This window comes from Diorhabda carinulata, chromosome 12 (assembly GCF_026250575.1).
Source record: "Diorhabda carinulata isolate Delta chromosome 12, icDioCari1.1, whole genome shotgun sequence".
NCBI lineage: Eukaryota > Metazoa > Arthropoda > Insecta > Coleoptera > Chrysomelidae > Diorhabda > Diorhabda carinulata.
In genome coordinates, this window is record NC_079471.1 from 1,417,863 (window position 1) to 1,439,198 (window position 21,336).

Genomic DNA, 21,336 nt, shown 5'->3' on the forward strand with positions numbered 1-21,336 from the left:
CTTCTCTTATGGTACCCTTGGACTCTTCATGGGTAGTTTCGGAATTTCGTGTCTATCGAGACATTTATTTGTGCCAAGTTTCTGTTAAATTGTCCAAAACCAAATTTCGATAAGGATTGAGCGGGGTGTTTTGAGACATACATACACTGCTACCCCTGAAGTGTTCGAAGGTACCGTGGTAAGAAGGGAATTGGTTTTGGTTGCAAAACTATCTCTGACAAGCCCAAGGGAGCCTTAAGAGGGGTTTCGGTCAGCTTTTTGGAAACTTGGCACGATAATAGTTTGAAGTAAACTGAATAAAAGTCTCCATGGGTTCAAAACCTTCCTAAAACTGCCACTAAACAGTCCGAAGGTTTTATGTGCCTTCCATGAAAAGAAAAAATGATCTTGATGGCATAAAATGGTACATATAGTATGTTGTATGGGTGAATTTGGTGAAAGGAGAAGATAAAAAAAAAACGGTTAACTGATGATCTAGATAGATAATTTTATTCAAGTCATCAAATAATATTGAACCCTGAACCCCCATAATTACGCTTAAGGTATTTACAAAATGCAATTGTTTATACAAAAACATGCATATAAAAATCATGTTCGACTAAAATAGATGTTTTTACAAAATATATATTCTACAAAATATAATGTGTATCAAAAGGTTAATTTTCTATTACTATTTTATTATTATTAATATTATTATCATATATAATAAGCATTAATGACTATGTATGTATATCGGTAGATAGTAAATAATGCAAAAATGGTAAACAAAAAAAATATATAACTTGCATAAAAAGAATTAGCAACAAATACAGAATATAAAGTTGAAATTGTATAAATAAAAAGCTTGAATTTAAAAAAAAATAATAAATGGTCAAAAATAAGATCACTGATCCGTTTTACGAACCGGTGCTCACCCGATAAATGCTAAGTCATAAATATTAAACGCTCCTGGCCATTTTTATATATGAAATTAAGCATGTTTAGATTAAAGTCGATATTATTTCACTTTTTCATAATATAAATTCAAAAATTAATTTATTAAACCAAAATTCTATATTTTATATAACTCAATTTTCATCGTACCACATATAAAAATCAATTTCACGAAATTAAATAAACCTTAATCTAAACAAAAGATAAATACGCCTATAAGTACTAGAAAAAATAAAGTATTTACATAAAAGCGATTATTTTATTGGCAAGGTAAATGCCAGTTAATTCTTGTTAATTACCAATTAAAAAAAAATAATAATTCGGTAATAATTATTAAAAAAAAAAAAGATACGTTTAATTTGGGGTGTCATCACCATCCATCGCCTCATCTTGCGTTGTGGAATCATCTCCAGAACAGTTTCCGCTGGTTTGTATAGAACCTCTTTTAGTTGAGCTCAGTCTCGATGATGATATTCCCATAGTTCCTCGCCTGTAAACACACGAAAACGTTCAATTTTTCTCAAAATACCATACATTCACTATAAAACAACATGCAACAAACAATTTTCGGTTAAAATATTGATCGATCAGCTATAGGGGGTAAGTTTACCAAAAAACTAATAACAAATCATGTGAATCTGATCCCTCTTTCATTCATTAATTGAAAACAATGTTAGTATGGGGGAAACAAGATAATTAATTCGGAACGAAGGAATAATTTAAAGGGGGACACTCGGAACTCACTTGATTTCAAAAGCTACCCCCCACATTTTCTTAACCGTTTCCGGTAAACTTGTTTGCAATTGTTCGTTTGTTGTAAAAGCAGGTAAAGTGGTTATCTGAGAAATACTAAATAATAAAATTCAATTTGTGTTTTACCAAACTAGAATCTGCAGTATTGGAAAAAGTAAAATCCCCCAATCGAGTTAATTTGAATCTACCAATATAAATTTCAATACCCAAAACTATTATACACAGTTATTTAGCTGTAATTCTCAATCTCAATTATAAGATTTGTAGTTCTATCAAAAATAAAGAAATTTATCATTCGGAGACAAATCTGGTGATATAGAAGGCTGTAAAGTATGACCTGAACAAATTTACTGAAACTGTAAATTCATCGGTTAACTATAATGATGTTTTTAATCATAATTTGATAAAAATACTGTCCTGGGGTTTTTTGTTCAAACCACTAACAACAAGAAGGGGCTTATCTAATACATTCTATCTACTTTCCGGTAAAATTAGAAATTTAGTGGAACGGTCAAGTTTTATTGAAAAGCACATTAGTAGATTGCAAATAAATATATTTTACACTGTTTTATTCATTTTTTCCAATACTATATATATAGTGTGTCCATGAAATTGAAATTATGAAAACTAACCTCAATTTTTATTTTACACGATTATTTGGTTTCAATAAAATGGACAATCTGTATAAATAAAAATATAAGCATAAAAATGAAACTAATTTAACGGTATAATATTTTTTATTAACAGCTGAATGATTTGTTTTTTTTTTTTTTAATTAATGAAGGATGATTAATATGTACATTTTGCAGCCAATTAAAAGTTAAAAACAAGCAATTCTTTTTTGACACAAGTATTTTCGCCAGCAAACAATTTTGATTACTTTGTCACATACCAAATTTTATTTCCTCGTGGGTCATTTGAGGCTAGAAAATAATTTATATAATTTGTTTTCGTTAAATCAAAAGATATACATTAATTAATAGTGAATAGCATTAATCTACCATGTCATCAACCCAAAAGGAGTACCAGAGGAAATTTTATGAAACTAGCACAAAGGGGATGAATATAATTTCCAAAAAAAAAAAAAAGAGTACGAACGCTTTTTATCAACCTAAAGCCTTTATGAGGTGTAGTAAGGTACTACTACAAGAAAGAGTTTCATATATCTCTTCATTGGCACAGGATATTGTCCTTTTTAAGATTAGGTCTAGTAGAAATTGTTCGGTGTCAATTTTGTAGAGAGGAAGAAGAAATTTTGTTTCACCTAGTACTACAGTACCTCACTATTGCAATGTTTTGGACTAGGAATGGAGATGTAACCTTTTTGAACACGGTAAAGATACTAGCTTTCATTAAAATTTGAAATCGAGCCGTAGATGTGGAAAATTGTTTATCTGTGATGTAGTAAACTAGTCCTAGAATTGTTTCGGGAGAACTTCCAGACTAGATCAATCAAAAAAGTTCCTTTGGTACCACTGGATATGAAAACTAGCTACACCAACTCCTAATTAACACATGAAGCACCTGATGATATGGAGCCCCGCAGAAACTGACCAGTGCAGATTCGATGGGAAAGAAGATGAAACACCAGTTTACCTGGTCATGAAGAAATCAAAGGTGATACATTTTCCATAAAAGGAGTAGGAATGCCTTTTATTGGCTAATATCTTTTTCGGGGCATAGTAAAATGATCTTATAATGGAGTTTTGGGAGAAAGTTTCTTTGGTACCATTAGATCTGGAAATTGATTGGATCTAAACTACGCTTCCTCGCTGACACAGTTCACTGTCCGTTCTAAAGTATCTGATAACATCAGGCCTAGCAGAAATCGAACAGTGGAAGATATCATGGAAAAGATTTTGGACTAGCAATGAAGAATCCTTTTTCGTTATCTTCCAGATGAAAAAATGTTTATTTTGAGATTGGATCTGATAGTAATAAACAAAATAATAGTTTACCTCAGTTTACTCTTAAGATTATTGATTTCTCTGTTCATGGATTCGTGGGATTCCAACATATCTTCGCATTCCCGTTGCGCTTTCCGTTTCTGTGCCTTTTCTCTTGTTACTTCTTCTTCGGCTTCGTCTAATTGTCGTTTGAGTGCCTTAACGCGAGCGTTGGCTTTTTCTACTTGTTCCTTATATTGATCGGCGTGTCTTCGTTCGTCGTCCAACTGCATTACCAATTCTTTAATTTTCTTATCCAACTTCCTATTGGTCTTTTGTTGGGCAAGACGTTCTTTCGCTTCGACCTTAATAAACGACGGTAGTCAGTATCAGAAAGATTCGTTGTACTTAAACGATTTAAACGATCCTTAATGCTTACCTCTAATTGTTCTTCGAGGTTAGAAATTTTACTTTCCAACGCCGAAATTGTAGCTTTTGTTTTTGTCCTCTGAGCCGTTTCCAATTCGGCCAGTTTAGCTTTTAATTCTTTATTTTGTTTCTCAAGTAACAACCTCTGCGATTCTTGCTTTTGCGCTGCTGATCTTTCGCTGGACAATTCAGTGGTTAACTGTTCGATAGTCAATTGGGCTTTTCTTGCTCTATCTTGGAGGATTTCGTTGGTGCTTTGTTCCTCTTCGATTTCTTCTTCTAACGTTGCTATTCTCGCATCTAATCTGCGTTTCTCGTCGACGAGTAGGCTACCTGAAGATAAAATAAATGGTAAGTAATATACATTTTTTTTTAATATGCAATCACAAGGAGTTTTAGGAACGACATACCTCCACTGGAGCATAAATATATTAGGGATTGCCTTACTTACTTACCGATTCTGAATTTTAACAAATTATGTTTTACTAAATCCCAAATATTAATCAACATCAACCAGTGAGATATATCAAACAATTTTTCCATCTGAAAAGCTGCGATGATGAAGAATTGGTATGAAGATAGATCGATGAGCTCGATTGGGTATTTTTGGACCGAGTCATGACACTTATTTTGTACCGGGGCCCCCTACCGTAGCCTGGACAAGTAAGATCGGATGGAGTCTTATTGGAGAAACACTTCAAGCCTAATATTCATAACCGTATCAATTAAAAAGTCTGAGGAGGTTTCGGAAAGGTAAATGTCCCTTCAAATGCCACTTTTAAGGCGATAAATATGGCAAAGAGCGACAGAGCTTAGATACCTTGAAGGTAAAATGCTAACAGCCCTTCGGGAAGTGACACCTTCCCCTTTGGGAGTAGTTCATATATATTGGAGGCGAATAAGGGAACGTTCTAGTCATTAGTGTGATGTAATTTCAACAATTCAAGATGTGGCCATCATCCGAAGATGAAATAATAACGAAACGATTTACGAAACACCATTAACGGTTGATTAATCAACTGGAGATGGGAAAATAGCGAGAAAACTTCAAATAGAAACATAATACTGACTTTTATTATTACTACTGTTTATTTCTTCCAATAATTCATCTCTTTCGGCCTCAGCCGCCCTTCTGGCTTTTTCAGAATTAGCCACATCGTCCGTCAATTGTAATACTTCCGCTTCCAAAGTCTTGACTTTCCTTTCGGCTTCCTTACTCGAAGCGGCGTATTCGTCCCTAGCAGCTCTGCATTCTTCCGCGTCTCTTATCGCTTCTTTGCATTGTTGTTGGGATTTCTTCAACTGTTTCAGCGCGTCTTCTTTTACTTTGCAGTGTAGTTCGATTTGACTTTCCAATTCCTTGATATCTCCTAAAAAGAAACAGAGGGAATAATACCGGATAAATAATAAGTTGAGGATTATTTACCTTCCAACTTTTTTCTGGCGCTTACGGCGGCCGCTCTTTGTTTCCTTTCCTCGTCCAATTCGGCTTCCAGATCTCTGAGTTGTTTGACGATGCCTCTTCGTTTTTCTTCGGCCTGTTCTTCTTTAGCTTGGACGTCCCGTTCGAATTGCGCCCTGAGAGCTTGCATGTTGACTTCCAATCTAAGTTTGGCATCTTCGGTTAACTGCAGTTCGTCTTCGAGCTCTTCGTTTTGCGCTTTCAGCTCAGCCAATTGACTTTCTAGCGATCTCTTCGCTTTTTCCAATTCGTGAACGTTTTTGTCGGCCGTTCCTTGATTGTTAACCAATTCGTCGAGTTCCCCTTGTAGTTGTCTTCGAACTCTTTCTAATTCTTCAATTTTAACGTTGGAATCGTCCAATTCGCGTTTCAGCGACAAAACCAGCGTTTCTTTGTCTCTAGCTTCCTTTTCCACTATATCTTTCTCGGCGGCTAATTGTTCGCTAACCGCTTTCTCTTCGGCTAATACTTTATCGAAGTTCTTTTGCTTTTTCTCTAATTCGGAAACTTTTTGGCGTTGGGTCTCTAAATCGATATTGGCATCTTCCAATTCGGCAGCTATTTTCTTTTTACTTCTTTCTAATTTATCATTGGCCACCGTTAATTCTTCTACTTGTCTTTGTAGGGCTTCCAAATCTTTTGCCAATTTCTTTTTGCTTTCTTCCAATATGGCAGCCTGTTCGGCTTCGTCTTCGGCTTTCTTTTTGGCATCGGCCAGTTGAGCGCTCAATATATTAACCTGTTAAAAATGAAAAAAAAAAGTTTTAGTGATACTTGTAATTTTGTAATTTTGAAATTGTCATACTTGTTTTTCGATATTCTTCTTGGCTTCCTCTTCTTCTTCCAGTTGTTCTTGTATGGCTTCTTTATCGGATTCTAATTGTCTTAGTTTAGAGCTTAGAGCCAATTTTTGTTTGGTTTCTTCTTCTAATGCGGCTTGTGCTTCGGCGAATTGGGATTCGATTGTTGCTTGACTCTTAAATGCAGCTGAAGCTCTGCAAATACAAAATTGTATAGATTAGGGTAATTTGAAACTGACTATCACACAGTCCCCCCGTTTTTTGGATATAGAAATTCGAATAATCGTCGATACTTTTGTATAAGTCAATTTTGGAAACTAGTGTCATTGTTATATGCTATAAAAAATTGAAAAATTAACATTTTTGTATAATTTTTTTTTTAAATTGTTTGGATTTTTGTATAGATTGAAAACAAAAATATGAAAATTTCATTTAATCAATTAATTAAGAAATATAAATGATAATATGTGACAAAATGTCAATTTTAAGAACATCATTATTACTTCTAGAAATTAATAGTTAAAAATCAAGATTTTTTCTTGGTTTTTTCTGGTATAGATTAAGGAAAAATTTATAAAAACTTCATTCGATTATTATATAAAAAAATACAAACGATAATATGTGCAAAAAGGTGAATTTTGAAATAAAAAGTTATTTTGAGTTGTAAAAACAACAAAAATATTTTTTTTTGTATGAATTTTGTTTCAATTTGTTTGTTTTTTTTGTATATATTGAGAAAAAAATATAAAAACTTCATTCGATTACTTGATAAAAAAATATAAATGATAATATATCAGAAATTTAAGGAAGTTATTATTATCAGCATTAAAAACATGAAAAATTAACCTTTTTGTACGAATTTTGTTTTTTTTTGTATAGATTGAGCAAAAAATGATTAAAACTTCATTCCACAACTTGATAACAAAATATAAACGATAATAAGTGAGAAAGGACAATTTTGAGAACAAGTATTGATATTTTAAGCTTTAAAAACTTGAAAAATTAACATTTTTGTATGGATTTTGTTTCAATTTGTTTGTTTTTTTGTATAGATTGAGAAAAAAATGTTTACAACTTCATTCCACAACTTGATAACAAAATATAAACGATAATAAGTGAGAAAGGACAATTTTGAGAACAAGTATTGATATTTTAAGCTTTAAAAACTTGAAAAATTAACATTTTTGTATGGATTTTGTTTCAATTTGTTTGTTTTTTTGTATAGATTGAGAAAAAAATGTTTACAACTTCATTCCACAACTTGATAACAAAATATAAACGATAATAAGTGAGAAAGGACAATTTTGAGAACAAGTATTGATATTTTAAGCTTTAAAAACTTGAAAAATTAACATTTTTGTATGAATTTTGTTTCAATTTGTTTGTTTTTTTGTATAGATTGAGAAAAAAATGTTTACAACTTCATTCCACAACTTGATAACAAAATATAAACGATAATAAGTGAGAAAGGACAATTTTGAGAACAAGTATTGATATTTTAAGCTTTAAAAACTTGAAAAATTAACATTTTTGTATGGATTTTGTTTCAATTTGTTTGTTTTTTTGTATAGATTGAGAAAAAAATGTTTACAACTTCATTCCACAACTTGATAACAAAATATAAACGATAATAAGTGAGAAAGGACAATTTTGAGAACAAGTATTGATATTTTAAGCTTTAAAAACTTGAAAAATTAACATTTTTGTATGGATTTTGTTTCAATTTGTTTGTTTTTTTGTATAGATTGAGAAAAAAATGTTTACAACTTCATTCCACAACTTGATAACAAAATATAAACGATAATAAGTGAGAAAGGACAATTTTGAGAACAAGTATTGATATTTTAAGCTTTAAAAACTTGAAAAATTAACATTTTTGTATGGATTTTGTTTCAATTTGTTTGTTTTTTTGTATAGATTGAGAAAAAAATGTTTACAACTTCATTCCACAACTTGATAACAAAATATAAACGATAATAAGTGAGAAAGGACAATTTTGAGAACAAGTATTGATATTTTAAGCTTTAAAAACTTGAAAAATTAACATTTTTGTATGGATTTTGTTTCAATTTGTTTGTTTTTTTGTATAGATTGAGAAAAAAATGTTTACAACTTCATTCCACAACTTGATAACAAAATATAAACGATAATAAGTGAGAAAGGACAATTTTGAGAACAAGTATTGATATTTTAAGCTTTAAAAACTTGAAAAATTAACATTTTTGTATGGATTTTGTTTCAATTTGTTTGTTTTTTTGTATAGATTGAGAAAAAAATGTTTACAACTTCATTCCACAACTTGATAACAAAATATAAACGATAATAAGTGAGAAAGGACAATTTTGAGAACAAGTATTGATATTTTAAGCTTTAAAAACTTGAAAAATTAACATTTTTGTATGGATTTTGTTTCAATTTGTTTGTTTTTTTGTATAGATTGAGAAAAAAATGTTTACAACTTCATTCCACAACTTGATAACAAAGTATAAACGATAATAAGTGAGAAAGGACAATTTTGAGAACAAGTATTGATATTTTAAGCTTTAAAAACTTGAAAAATTAACATTTTTGTATGAATTTTGTTTCAATTTGTTTGTTTTTTTTGTATAGATTGAGAAAAAAATGTTTAAAACTTCATTCCACAACTTGATAACAAAATATAAACGATAATAAGTGAGAAAGGACAATTTTGAGAACAAGTATTGATATTTTAAGCTTTAAAAACTTGAAAAATTAACATTTTTGTATGGATTTTGTTTCAATTTGTTTGTTTTTTTGTATAGATTGAGAAAAAAATGTTTACAACTTCATTCCACAACTTGATAACAAAGTATAAACGATAATAAGTGAGAAAGGACAATTTTGAGAACAAGTATTGATATTTTAAGCTTTAAAAACTTGAAAAATTAACATTTTTGTGTGAATTTTGTTTCAATTTGTTTGTTTTTTGTATAGATTGAGAAAAAAATGTTTAAAACTTCATTCCACAACTTGATAACAAAGTATAAACGATAATAAGTGAGAAAGGACAATTTTGAGAACAAGTATTGATATTTTAAGCTTTAAAAACTTGAAAAATTAACATTTTTGTATGGATTTTGTTTCAATTTGTTTGTTTTTTTGTATAGATTGAGAAAAAAATGTTTACAACTTCATTCCACAACTTGATAACAAAATATAAACGATAATAAGTGAGAAAGGACAATTTTGAGAACAAGTATTGATATTTTAAGCTTTAAAAACTTGAAAAATTAACATTTTTGTATGAATTTTGTTTCAATTTGTTTGTTTTTTTGTATAGATTGAGAAAAAAATGTTTACAACTTCATTCCACAACTTGATAACAAAGTATAAACGATAATAAGTGAGAAAGGACAATTTTGAGAACAAGTATTGATATTTTAAGCTTTAAAAACTTGAAAAATTAACATTTTTGTATGAATTTTGTTTCAATTTGTTTGTTTTTTTTTGTATAGATTGAGAAAAAAATGTTTACAACTTCATTCCACAACTTGATAACAAAATATAAACGATAATAAGTGAGAAAGGACAATTTTGAGAACAAGTATTGATATTTTAAGCTTTAAAAACTTGAAAAATTAACATTTTTGTATGGATTTTGTTTCAATTTGTTTGTTTTTTTGTATAGATTGAGAAAAAAATGTTTACAACTTCATTCCACAACTTGATAACAAAGTATAAACGATAATAAGTGAGAAAGGACAATTTTGAGAACAAGTATTGATATTTTAAGCTTTAAAAACTTGAAAAATTAACATTTTTGTATGAATTTTGTTTCAATTTGTTTGTTTTTTTGTATAGATTGAGCGAAAAATGATTTAAACTTCATTCGATAACTTGATAACAAAATATAAACGATAATATGTAAGAACTTGTCAATTTTCAAAACATTACAATTATTTTGAGCTGCAAAAACATCAAAAATCAAATTTTTTCTATAATATCTTGTTTTGATTCGTTCATTCTTTTATATAGATTCTTAATAATGATACTAAAACAAGTACATATATACATAAACATTCGAATCCCTAAACCAAACGAAACTTTCCATTTCTTTTTTCTCCAACCATATTATTTTTAGTAAAAACAAAAATTTGAACAACAATTATACGTAATGAAAAACGATTATTCGATTATCTGAAACAAATAAATATATACTTCAATTCGGCCCCTTCGAGTTGTTGCGCCACATTTTCAAGTTCCTGTTGCAACTTGATGGTTTTTTCTTGAAGATCCGTTTTGGTCCTTTCCACTTCCACTAATTTAGCCGAAAGTTCCGCCAACTGACTTTCCGCTTGTTTGCGACGCCTTTCACCTGAAATAATCGACCGATTAAATATTTTTAAATCAAAAATTAATGCTAAACGCATACCTTCTTGTCTACTGGCTCCCACGTTCCTCAATTCGCTCGTTAAATCGGCGTTTTCGGCCTCGAGACTCTGTTTCGATTTCTCCAGATTCGCCTTCAATTTTTTGAGGTTCTCCAATTGTTCGTTCAACGCCGCCAATTCTTGGGAATGTTTGTGTCGAACGTCCGCTTGGGTGACTTCGTGCAGTTGCGCCTCTTCTTCCAAAGTCTTCTTCAAAGTCGCCAATTCCTGTTCGCGTTTGGATCTCAATTCTTGTTGCGCCGCCGTCGTATCCAACGAATCCAACAATTCGTTTTTGAGAGCCTCCAATTCCTCGTTCAAATCCCTCTTCATTTTTTCCGCTTTACTTCTGGCCGCCTTCTCCGCTTCCAAATCCTCTTGCAGCTCCGTCAACTGACTCTCCAATTCCCTAAACGCTTTTTGCGATTGCGCCTTTTGCGCGCTTTCCTCGTCCACCTTCACCATCGCCTGGGCCAGCTCTTCTTCCCTCTTACCCAACTGCAATTGGAGCTCTTCGATTTGGAGACGTTTTTCGTTCAGCTGCTCTTTCAAATCGTTCACTTCGGTTTCGATTTTTCTTTTTGATCTATCGGTCTCTTGTCTCTGTTGATGATCTTTCAATAGACGTTCTTCCAATTCCGATATGGTCGATTCGTGTTTGGCTTTGAGTTTGGCCAAATGTTTGGCTTTTTCTTCTTCTTCTGCCAAAGCTTGACTCAGATCGTTACTGCGCTCCTCCAATATCTTCTTTTCTTTCAACAATTTTTGATTGGTATCTTCGCTCAGAGCCAAATCTTCTTCCAATTTTTTGATTTTATTGTCGCACTGCACTTTTTCCAATTGCAATTTTTGCCTGGCCGCTTCTTCTTCTTCCAATTGTTCCTCCAAATCTTGTATGGTGAGTTGTAATTTTTTTTTGTCGTTGTTCAACACCGACGTTCTTTCTTCTTCTTCTTCTATTCTGGCTTCGAGATCGTGCAATATCTCTTCCAATTCCTGTTTTCTAGCCGTCAATCTGGCCCTCATTTCCTCGGCTTCGGCGCACAATTCCACCTCGGCTTGCAATTGTTCTTGAAGTATTATTTTTTCTTCCTGCGCCTGCTGGTACTTCTGTTCGAATTCCTGCGCCGTTTTGACGTGATGATCCAATTTATCTCTGACTTGTTTAAGTTCGTCTTCTTTCTGCATCAATTTTTCTTCTTGTTTGGTAACTTCCAGCAGGGGTTTAACTTTGGTGTACAGTCTCCACCATTGCCAATTTCTCAATTTCAGATAGGCCGAACAGTTTCTCTGTATTATGCGTATGGCGTTCAGTTGTTGCACCCTCTTCTGATAATTCCTCCTGGATAAAAATCCTCGACAGAAAGCTTGAAAATTCACAATCAGATCGGTGATTTTGTAGTCCCTTTCTTCTTCCAGGTGCGCCAGCACGCCCGCCCGGAAAAATATCTTCGATTGTCCCACTCTATACAGATTTTTATCCAATTCGAGCGATTTGATCATCGCCTCGCAGGCCTTTTTCCCGTCCATGAAACCCTTGTTGATAACGTTCGGGGTCAATAGTTCGTACCTCTGTCTGAATTCCTGGAAAGGTATCCTGTTGGGGAAGCCCTGCCTGCATATGCGGATACCTTCGAGGACGCCGTTGCATCTGAGCTGGTCCAAAACTAGGGGGGCGTCGATTTTGCCGGCCCTTTTGTCGTGATTCGGGATGATGCACCTGACGAAATTCGGATTCGTGTTGCGTAACGTCACCATCAAATTCGCCAATTGATCTTTGTACAAATAGGATACGGTGCGGAACATGCCTTTGGCCCTTCCCAAGCTTTCGGCGTCCTTCCATATGTGCACGACGAAGGGATCTTGGGAGGTTTGCAAAAGCGAAACGACGTTCTCGTTTTGGGGATCCATGTTCTTCATCAGCCACTGGTTGGCGCAATAATCGACTTTGCCCGCGTAATGGATGATGGAAAAGTCCGCCACGCCTCTGAAGTCGCTTTTTTTGAATTTGGGGTGGACCGCGTGGGCAGATACCAATTTGTCGACGAACGTTTTATCGGTGGCTTTGGGGAAGAGGCATTCCTCGTCCAATAGCGCCATTATGCCCATCGGTTTGTCGATTAGATCGATCGTCGGTTGCAGATCCAAGCCGAAATCGATGAATTTCCATTCGATGCCTTCGCGTTGATATTCCTCTTGTTCCAATATGAACATGGTGTGATTGAACAATTGTTGCAATTTTTCGTTGGTGTAATTTATGCACAGCTGTTCGAACGAGTTCAAATCGAATATTTCGAAGCCCGCTATATCGAGTATACCGATGAAACTGGCGCCTTGCCTCTTCGTCCTGCCCAACGATCTGTTTATCCTCGTCACCAGCCATTTGAACATCCGTTCGTAGCAGGCTTTCGAAACGGCTTCGACGGCGAATTCGACTTGTTCTTTGGTTTGACTTTTGGTGACGAAATCGCGACCGACTTTGATCCTCGGCTTCAGGAAGGCTCTGGTCATATCGGTGACCGATAGACCCAACAGGTGGGCTATCTTCTGGGCTACCGTGTTATCAGGTAGCGTGGCTTGATCCGAACTGCGGTCCTGTTTGAATTCCATTTTGCCGAATAGCATAACCGCCGATACGACCCTGAAAATGGCGCTGAAATCCTCGCTCGTCATCCCCATTATGTTCATACTTTTAACGGTGCCGAGAAATTCTTGGGCGTCGTCTACGCCGGAAACGATGTGATTGTCTTCTCTGAGGAAGCTGTACGATCTGGGATCTTCCAATATGAATTCCTCTAAAAATGAAAAAAATTTTCTTTAATATCACGAGGTTTGACATTACTTCGAGTTTTTTCAGACCAAGGAGAAGCTTGTTCTGGAGAAATTAAGGCTGGAGCACCACAAGGGAGGGTTGTATGGCAGTACTGTCTTTCAAGCACTGGGAAAAAACAACCGACTAGCTATAAACAGCTATCCATCGTATCTGTGACTGTACTAAGGGATGGAACGTCATATTTGGTCGAATTAAATCAGTTACAAAACAAAAATATTGATCGTATTCCAATTAACCTCATTTCATATTCAAACTCAGCAAAATAATAAAGTAAAAGACTGAAATATAGAAAAATGTACCGCCAAACAACCATACAAAATATCCAAAACAAACAACCGATCCGCATAGTAGATGCCTCTCGGTTCTTTCCTCTATTGAAACCTGGAAAAGGCCACCGTTGACCAGATAATCAAAAAATTAGCTAAAAGTCATGAAGAAGGACTCCGGAATCATCCAAAGATTCCAAAATAGAGAACTAATCCACATGTATATGTCCTTTAGAACATTCGTAATAGTTACCTCCACAAGAACCTGAATATGGACACCGATAACCAGATGATCAAGAAATTAGTAAAAAAAGTCTTGAAAAATGACTCCAGAATCATCCAAAAATTCCAACACGAAGGACTAATCCACATGTAGATGTCCTTTAGTACATTCGTAATAGTTACCTCCACAGGAACCTGGATATAGACACCGATAACAGAATGATCAAGAAATTAGTAAGAAAAGTCATGAAGAAGGACTCCAGAATCATCCAAAGATCCCAAAACTAAGGACTGATTAACATAATAGATGCCCTTTGGTACATTCACAATAGTTACCTCCACAAGAACCTGTATATGGAAACCGATAACCATATAATCAAGAAATCAGTAAAAAGTCTTGAAGAAAGACTCCTGAATCATCCAAAGATTCCAAAACGAACGACTGATTAACATAATAGATGCCCTTTGGTACATTCACAATAGTTACCTCCACAAGAACCTGTATATGGAAACCGATAACCATATAATCAAGAAATCAGTAAAAAGTCTTGAAGAAAGACTCCAGAATCATCCAAAGATTCCAAAACGAACGACTGATTAACATAATAGATGCCCTTTGGTACATTCACAATAGTTACCTCCACAAGAACCTGTATATGGAAACCGATAACCATATAATCAAGAAATCAGTAAAAAGTCTTGAAGAAAGACTCCAGAATCATCCAAAGATTCCAAAACGAACGACTGATTAACATAATAGATGCCTTTTGGTACATTCACAATAGTTACCTCCACAGAAACCTGTATATGGAAACCGATAACCATATAATCAAGAAATCAGTAAAAAAGTGTTGAAGAAAGACTTCAGAATCATCCAAAGATTCCAAAACGAACGACTGATTAACATAATAGATGCCCTTTGGTACATTCACAATAGTTACCTCCACAGAAACCTGTATATGGAAACTGATAACCATATAATCAAGAAATCAGTAAAAAAGTGTTGAAGAAAGACTCCGGAATCATCCAAAGATTCCAAAACGAAGGACTGATTAACATAATAGATGCCCTTTGGTACATTCATAATAGTTACCTCCACAGGAACCTGGATATAGACACCGTTAACTAGATGATCAAAAAATTAGTCAAGGGTCAAGAATAAAAAGACTCCATCATCATGTCAATGTTGAATCTATTCATTTCCTTGATAATACTGAATTAGAAATAAGACTTAATAGGATAAAGCCCTTAGAGTAAGTTTTGTAGTGCTTACGTTAAACTTTACTCTACATAACTCAAGGAACCCTAATTTCAAATTCAATTTATAATTAAATTACTCATTGAAGACCATATTGTGATGTATGAAATGCCTTTATGATTGTTTAATTAATAAACAAAAAAATTTTTATAGTTGTTTGTATAGAAAAAGAAAAATTTGGTGTAAACTTACTTCTTTGAGCATCGGAAGCACCTGCTAGAAGTTGGTAGAAAATGTGGAAGGTTCTTTCGAATTTTGCTTGTCGAATGGCACGTGATTTTTCTAATAAGTACGTTTCTATGTTGGCTCCGGCTATGTAACCGGAGGCATCGAAGTTAATTCTAATAAATTTACCCTATATGACAAAAAAAACATTATATAAATTGTCACAACTAAAAAAATTTAAATTTCATTATCCCAAATATACTAAATACCTAATTATTAAACGTAAATAATGCTTCAATGAATTATTTCTTAGTTCGTTGACCCTAAATTAACAAGTTTACACTTTCATTGCAGTGTTACTCATAGAAAACTTTTCTTAGTGTATACGCTGTATTAATATAACGTGTAGATCATATTTCATTCGACAAAATCTAGGTAAATAAACGATTAATTTTTATAAAGTGATACGAAAATAACTAACCTCAAAATATTCATAATACATATATTTACATTTACTAATTAGGAGACTTCAATATAGTTTACTAAAATTTAATTTTCAAGTTATAAACAAAAACTTACGAATCTCGATGAGTTGTCGTTCTTGATTGTTTTGGCATTACCAAAAGCTTCTAAAATTGGATTGGCTTGCAGTAATTGTTGTTCTAATCCACCCTAAGTATGAATCAATATTTTAAAAATATATTTATTACGGTATAAAAAGAAAAACACACGCAATTGATTAGTTGTAGCGGTAAAAAACAAAAAAAGTTTAGTTTACATATACTGAGTGTTCCATTAAAATAACTTTCATGAATTTTTTATAGGTCAAATTTCGTTTACAAACTTGTCGAGTTTAGAAAAATCGTTAAAACATGTTTCAACTTTACACGTGTTTTATATAAGGAATGTTGACGTCACACACCACTATGTTAGCGTAGGTCACGGTCACTTTTCCACTTTTAACTGCGTTGACGATCGTATATATGTTTAGAGATTTGTGATTTTTTCATATTTTCTTTGATAAATTTTGAAAAAAAAATCACTTCGGCATAAAACTCATTACCATCTTATACAAGTAAACTAATTAAATTAACTTTGAAGTACACACTATCTCACAAACTATTGCAATATGACGGCCGTGACGTGATGCAACGATTCTTTAAATTAATTTAAAAAGTGTTTAATTAGTTCACTGTTGTATCAGATGGTAATGTATTTTGTGTCAAAAGGTATTTTTTTGGAAAATTCATGAAAGAAAATACGAAAAAATCACAAGATCGTTAACGGAGTAAAAACTTTGATCGGAAAGTGATCCCTGACCTGCGTCAACAATGGCGGTGTGTGACGTCAACACTCCCGTAGCCTATTACAAACTAAATGGCGTTCTAAGCAACATGGATGTCACACATCACATTTAATACTATAAAAATTATATTTTTCGTCGTAATTTATGAGTGTACCGAAAAGACGAAAAAAAATTAATAAACTCTTGCAGCTGTTTATCGAATTTAAATATATAGATAAGTTTATAAACGACGCAAAAACATGCAATAAAACATAAATCACGTGATAAATTTCCGAACAAATAATTTAACAGAACATGAAAGCAAAATATTTTGTTGGCACTTATGTAAACTGTGAATAAAGACTATTTTGTTATTTCTTACATGCGTGGTTGGTCGTTTTATTAAAATATAACAATTGTCGTCGGGTTCAATTCGAAAATAGACTCAAATACCATCATTATAAGGTCCCTGTATTGGAAAGTTTGGACACGAGCGGTCGTTCACGTGATTGGTTAGCTTCGGGCTAAGAAATTCATGGCTGCTACAAGAAGAGAAGCCCGCGAAACAATTGTCTGTTCAAATGATCGAACAATGTTACTGATTATTGGGAAATAATATATAATGAAATTATAGTTTTACGAAGGAAATAACATTTATAGACATAAATAATTGAATTACAAAACGAAACGAGTTTAAGTCAGATAGAACGCAAGCAAATGTAAATATGGTCGGTTTTGTTTACATTCGCGAGATCACGTGACAGGAAGTATAGACGCCATTAATTTCTCGAAATAAGATAATAGAAAAGGATACGGACAGATTCTTCTCTTTTACAAATGGGCGTGTCTAGACTTTCCCATACAGGGATTTTATATTATTAGTACCCCATCAGCGCCCCCAAAAAGAACGTGTCTACTATCATAACTATGACAACAGAGGCTTGCGCAATGAAGGAGTATTAAAATTATGGAAAAAACGCGTCATAAAAAATCTGTCAGCTGTGTTAATAACTGAAATAAAAATTGGTAAACATGCTATGGGAATATGCACGTGACGAGTAAATGCGCAAACGTCAAACTTACATACCGAGAATTCTCTTGTGGGACTCTGGCATTGACGCATGTAAAATAAGGAAAAATAATGTTTGAGATAGTTGAATAAAGATTTTTCTATAATTTATACAGTGCGTCCGCGAAAATAGATAAATGATTGTTTTCAAGATGGTTGGCAAACAAATTTTTTTCATTTATATATACAGTATGTCTGAAAAAATCGAAATCACTTTTACCATTAATGAAAGTTATTATTTGGAAAAAGTTTTGCACGTCAAACGCCAATATCAGATGTCAGTTAAAAATAGATTTTGTCTTCAGAGTTTTGCTACTGATTTTTTAGTTTTGGCAACACTGTTCCGGATTGAACTTTATATTTTTTTTGACATAACCTCACTAACTAACTAATATCTCGATATTACGTTGTTGCCGTTTTTATAGAGTCGATATCTACGTTCGTTTACATTCTAGAATCCGAATTATCGAGAAATCCTTTGGGTATAAATAGATTAGTAAATAATTCGGTGTCATTGCGGGCACTACACTACACTACACTTGTTTATTGCAAATTTTTTTTACATTTCGTGGAATTTAAATTGTTTTCACCAAAAATACACATATATACAGAGGGTTTTATAAAAATCGAATAGATATTTCATATATGTACAAAAAAAAAGAAGTACTACTTACGATAAGATCTTTCTGCTGGTTTTTTCCCCCAAAAAAAAAGAAGACCATGCAAAGAAAATTAAAATTAGAAAATAATCAAGTCACCGAAAAATAAATATACATGGTTGCCATCACCTTTTCGGAAATTGGTGACAAAAAAATGGTGTAGAAAAAGTTGAATTTGAAAAATTAAAAAAAAAAAATTGTTTTTGGGGATGTTTGACTTACCGCTCCCGCTCCTTTGGGGGATTTCGATGCCGCCACGTACGCCAAATATTGTATGACTTTTTTCGTATTTTCAGTTTTCCCCGCACCAGATTCCCCCGTACACAAAATCGATTGATCTTCCCTTTCTGCAAACATAAAATAATTGGCACTCCCGAAAAAGTACTATTACGAGGGTTCTACGATACATTTTCCCACCTGATACGAAAAATTGTCTTTTCGCAACTTTTCGAATCTCATTTTCAGAAAAATCTTCATTTATACGATTCTCGAATACAAATTGAGCGTCAAAAATTCCTCAGCGGAAACTTTTATTAATCAGAAACTTTCCAGCCAACCCTCGTATTTTATTTAGTACGCCGTTTCGGAGAAATTTCACATCGAACGTTCGTAATTTTGAATTTTTTATGAGGAAAAAAACCACCGAACAAAATTTGAATATGCGATGTGCGAAATCATCGTTTAGTATACGAGGATTGTCCGAGAAGTACCTGCACCAATAATTTTGGAAAAAAATTCGACATTTGAGACATTTCGGGAACAGAAAATAATCCCAAGGGGTTAAATGTGGCGAATGGGGTGTATATTCAAACATTAATTCATTAACCCCCCCCCCCAAAATACCGAAAAAATACGAGAATTGAAGAGAATTAAATTATTACATTCGAATATATGTATATAGTAGCGCCTAGCGCCATCTTTTGCGCAGTAACGTCATCTCTAGTCGAGTTGTCGAGCTATTTTGCGCTGTTTCTCGATTATTCACCACGCCCCTCGGTCGGAATGTTTCCGGACTAAATCCTGGCTGCGCCCGTGCTAATATCGATTTATTTAGTATCGATTATCATTCGAATCGGGATATATCGTGATCGATTAGAATAATTACCTTGTAACATTGATCGGTAGGCGGTGTCTGTAATGGCGAACACGTGCGGTGGTACTTCGTGTCTTTTGATTCCCTTATACCTTTCCATGATTTTTTCTGTGTAAATCGGTAATTTTTTATACGGATTCACCACGACACAGAAAAGTCCAGAGTAGGTCTGAAATACGAGAGAAAAAAAAAAAATAAAATTGAATAAAAAACGGGAAACGGGTGGAAAAAAAATTAAAAACTACGTCAAAATACGATTTTCGGGTTAGATTTTTAAAATATCCGAAAAAGTTTTGAATTAAAGTTGAGATTTTCAAGTCTAGTCGGATTTTCCCCTAAAAAGCACCCTTTTCACGAAAAAAATTGAAAATTCGACAAAAATTATACAGGATAATCGTGGGGAAAAACATTTATCATTCCTTGTATTAAAAACGAAGAAATGAAAACGGATTTTCAATTTTGACGATGAATCTATACGCTTTTTAACCGAAATATTGAATAAAATCCGTTTACACTCCTCGATTTTTAATACGAGGGAAGAAAAAAAAGTTTTTCTCTACGATTGTTTTCCATAAAAAAATTTTAGTACTCTGAACATTCCCGGGGGTGCTAAACTCAATCTGGATACGGTATTTAGGGGAAAATTTCAATTATTTTGTTCGCTTTGTAAACAGATCGACAGATGGCGCTGCGAACAACCGGCGCGGGTTGTGCGACCGTGAATTGCGCGATTGTATTTCTGATGTCGAGTGTCATTTCGGTTTGGTGTGTTTCAGCAATGACTGTACTAATATTTTTTAAAAAACATTATCTAAAGTATTACGTCGATCTAGCATTCTAATTATACGTTTAAACGTTTTTATGGTCACGGCTGCCCACGTCGTTAGATCGCATCTTGTTAGGAAACGTTAAACAAAAAAAAAATAAGCATCATAAAATAACATTTTTATTTTTAATTTACGTAAATGTTTTGAAATTTTCTAGTTAATCCGGTACTGGATCGCGTGATACTTTAATGACGGTTCTGTACAAATCGTTCTTAATTGAAAATATTAACCGACGATTGGGGCGCAAAACATACAAAATATTGTCAAATTTTGTAAATACACTTAACAATCGTGTACAACGCGTCAGGTAAATAAATTAGATTCGCCCCAAAGTGCCCCATATTCGCCCCATAAATCAAGCAGCTCATTCCAGTAAATATAATTTTTATCGGCTAATGATTGTGCATTTTTTTGCATTGCAAAGTATCGAGCCTTTCACTAATTTTGAACGTGGAGTAGGTCGAAAAGGTGTTCCGCGTTCCTGAGTGCATAGCTGTGCAAACATCTTTCTAAAATGACAGACTTTTATGGTTTTTCCTTGACAATTTCGCAATAATCGAAATTTTTAAATGTAATGTACATTTACACGAACATATTTTATATAATAAAAGACCTTAAAAGAGAAAGAGACTCTTTCCAATAAATATACCTTCAAATTATTATGATTTTTATCGGCAAATGATTGTGCATTTTTTTGCATTGCAAAGTATCGAGCCTTTTACTGATTCTGAACGTGGAGCAGGTCGATAAGGTGTTCCGCGTTCCTGAGTGCATAGCTGCAAACATCTTTCCTAAATGACAGACTTCTATGGTTTTTCCTTGACAATTTCGCAATAATCGAAATTTTTAAATGTAATGTACATTTACACGAACATATTTTATATAATAAAAGACCTTAATAGAGAAGGAGACTCTTTCCAATAGATATACCTTCAAATTATTATGATTTTTATCGGCAAATGATTGTGCATTTTTTTGCATTGCAAAGTATCGAGCCTTTCACTA

At 33.4% G+C, this 21,336-nt stretch overlaps 1 protein-coding gene across 5 annotated transcripts in view; it reads right to left on the reverse strand.

The window, feature by feature from the left end:
• Positions 1 to 467: 467 nt before the first annotated feature.
• LOC130900202 (myosin heavy chain, non-muscle) overlaps positions 468 to 21,336 on the reverse strand; it is a 36,967-nt gene continuing 16,098 nt past the window's right edge. The window contains exons 2-15 of one of the 5 annotated variants that reach the window (XM_057810659.1): positions 19,517 to 19,673; positions 18,634 to 18,758; positions 18,427 to 18,441; positions 17,771 to 17,791; positions 15,978 to 16,070; positions 15,426 to 15,588; positions 10,657 to 13,449; positions 10,443 to 10,599; positions 6,269 to 6,458; positions 5,428 to 6,202; positions 5,072 to 5,371; positions 4,012 to 4,334; positions 3,645 to 3,937; positions 468 to 1,423 (exon numbers count right to left, since the gene is read on the reverse strand). In XM_057810659.1, coding sequence (XP_057666642.1) covers positions 1,288 to 1,423; positions 3,645 to 3,937; positions 4,012 to 4,334; positions 5,072 to 5,371; positions 5,428 to 6,202; positions 6,269 to 6,458; positions 10,443 to 10,599; positions 10,657 to 13,449; positions 15,426 to 15,588; positions 15,978 to 16,070; positions 17,771 to 17,791; positions 18,427 to 18,441; positions 18,634 to 18,758; positions 19,517 to 19,673 — 5,541 coding nt within the window. In that variant the 3' untranslated portion in view covers positions 468 to 1,287. Of the gene's footprint in view, positions 1,424 to 2,404; positions 2,610 to 3,644; positions 3,938 to 4,011; positions 4,335 to 5,071; positions 5,372 to 5,427; positions 6,203 to 6,268; positions 6,459 to 10,442; positions 10,600 to 10,656; positions 13,450 to 15,425; positions 15,589 to 15,977; positions 16,071 to 16,320; positions 16,362 to 17,770; positions 17,792 to 18,426; positions 18,442 to 18,629; positions 18,759 to 19,516; positions 19,674 to 21,336 lie in introns of those variants that run through there. The other 4 variants (XM_057810663.1, XM_057810660.1, XM_057810664.1 and 1 more) reach the window with 4 other exon arrangements.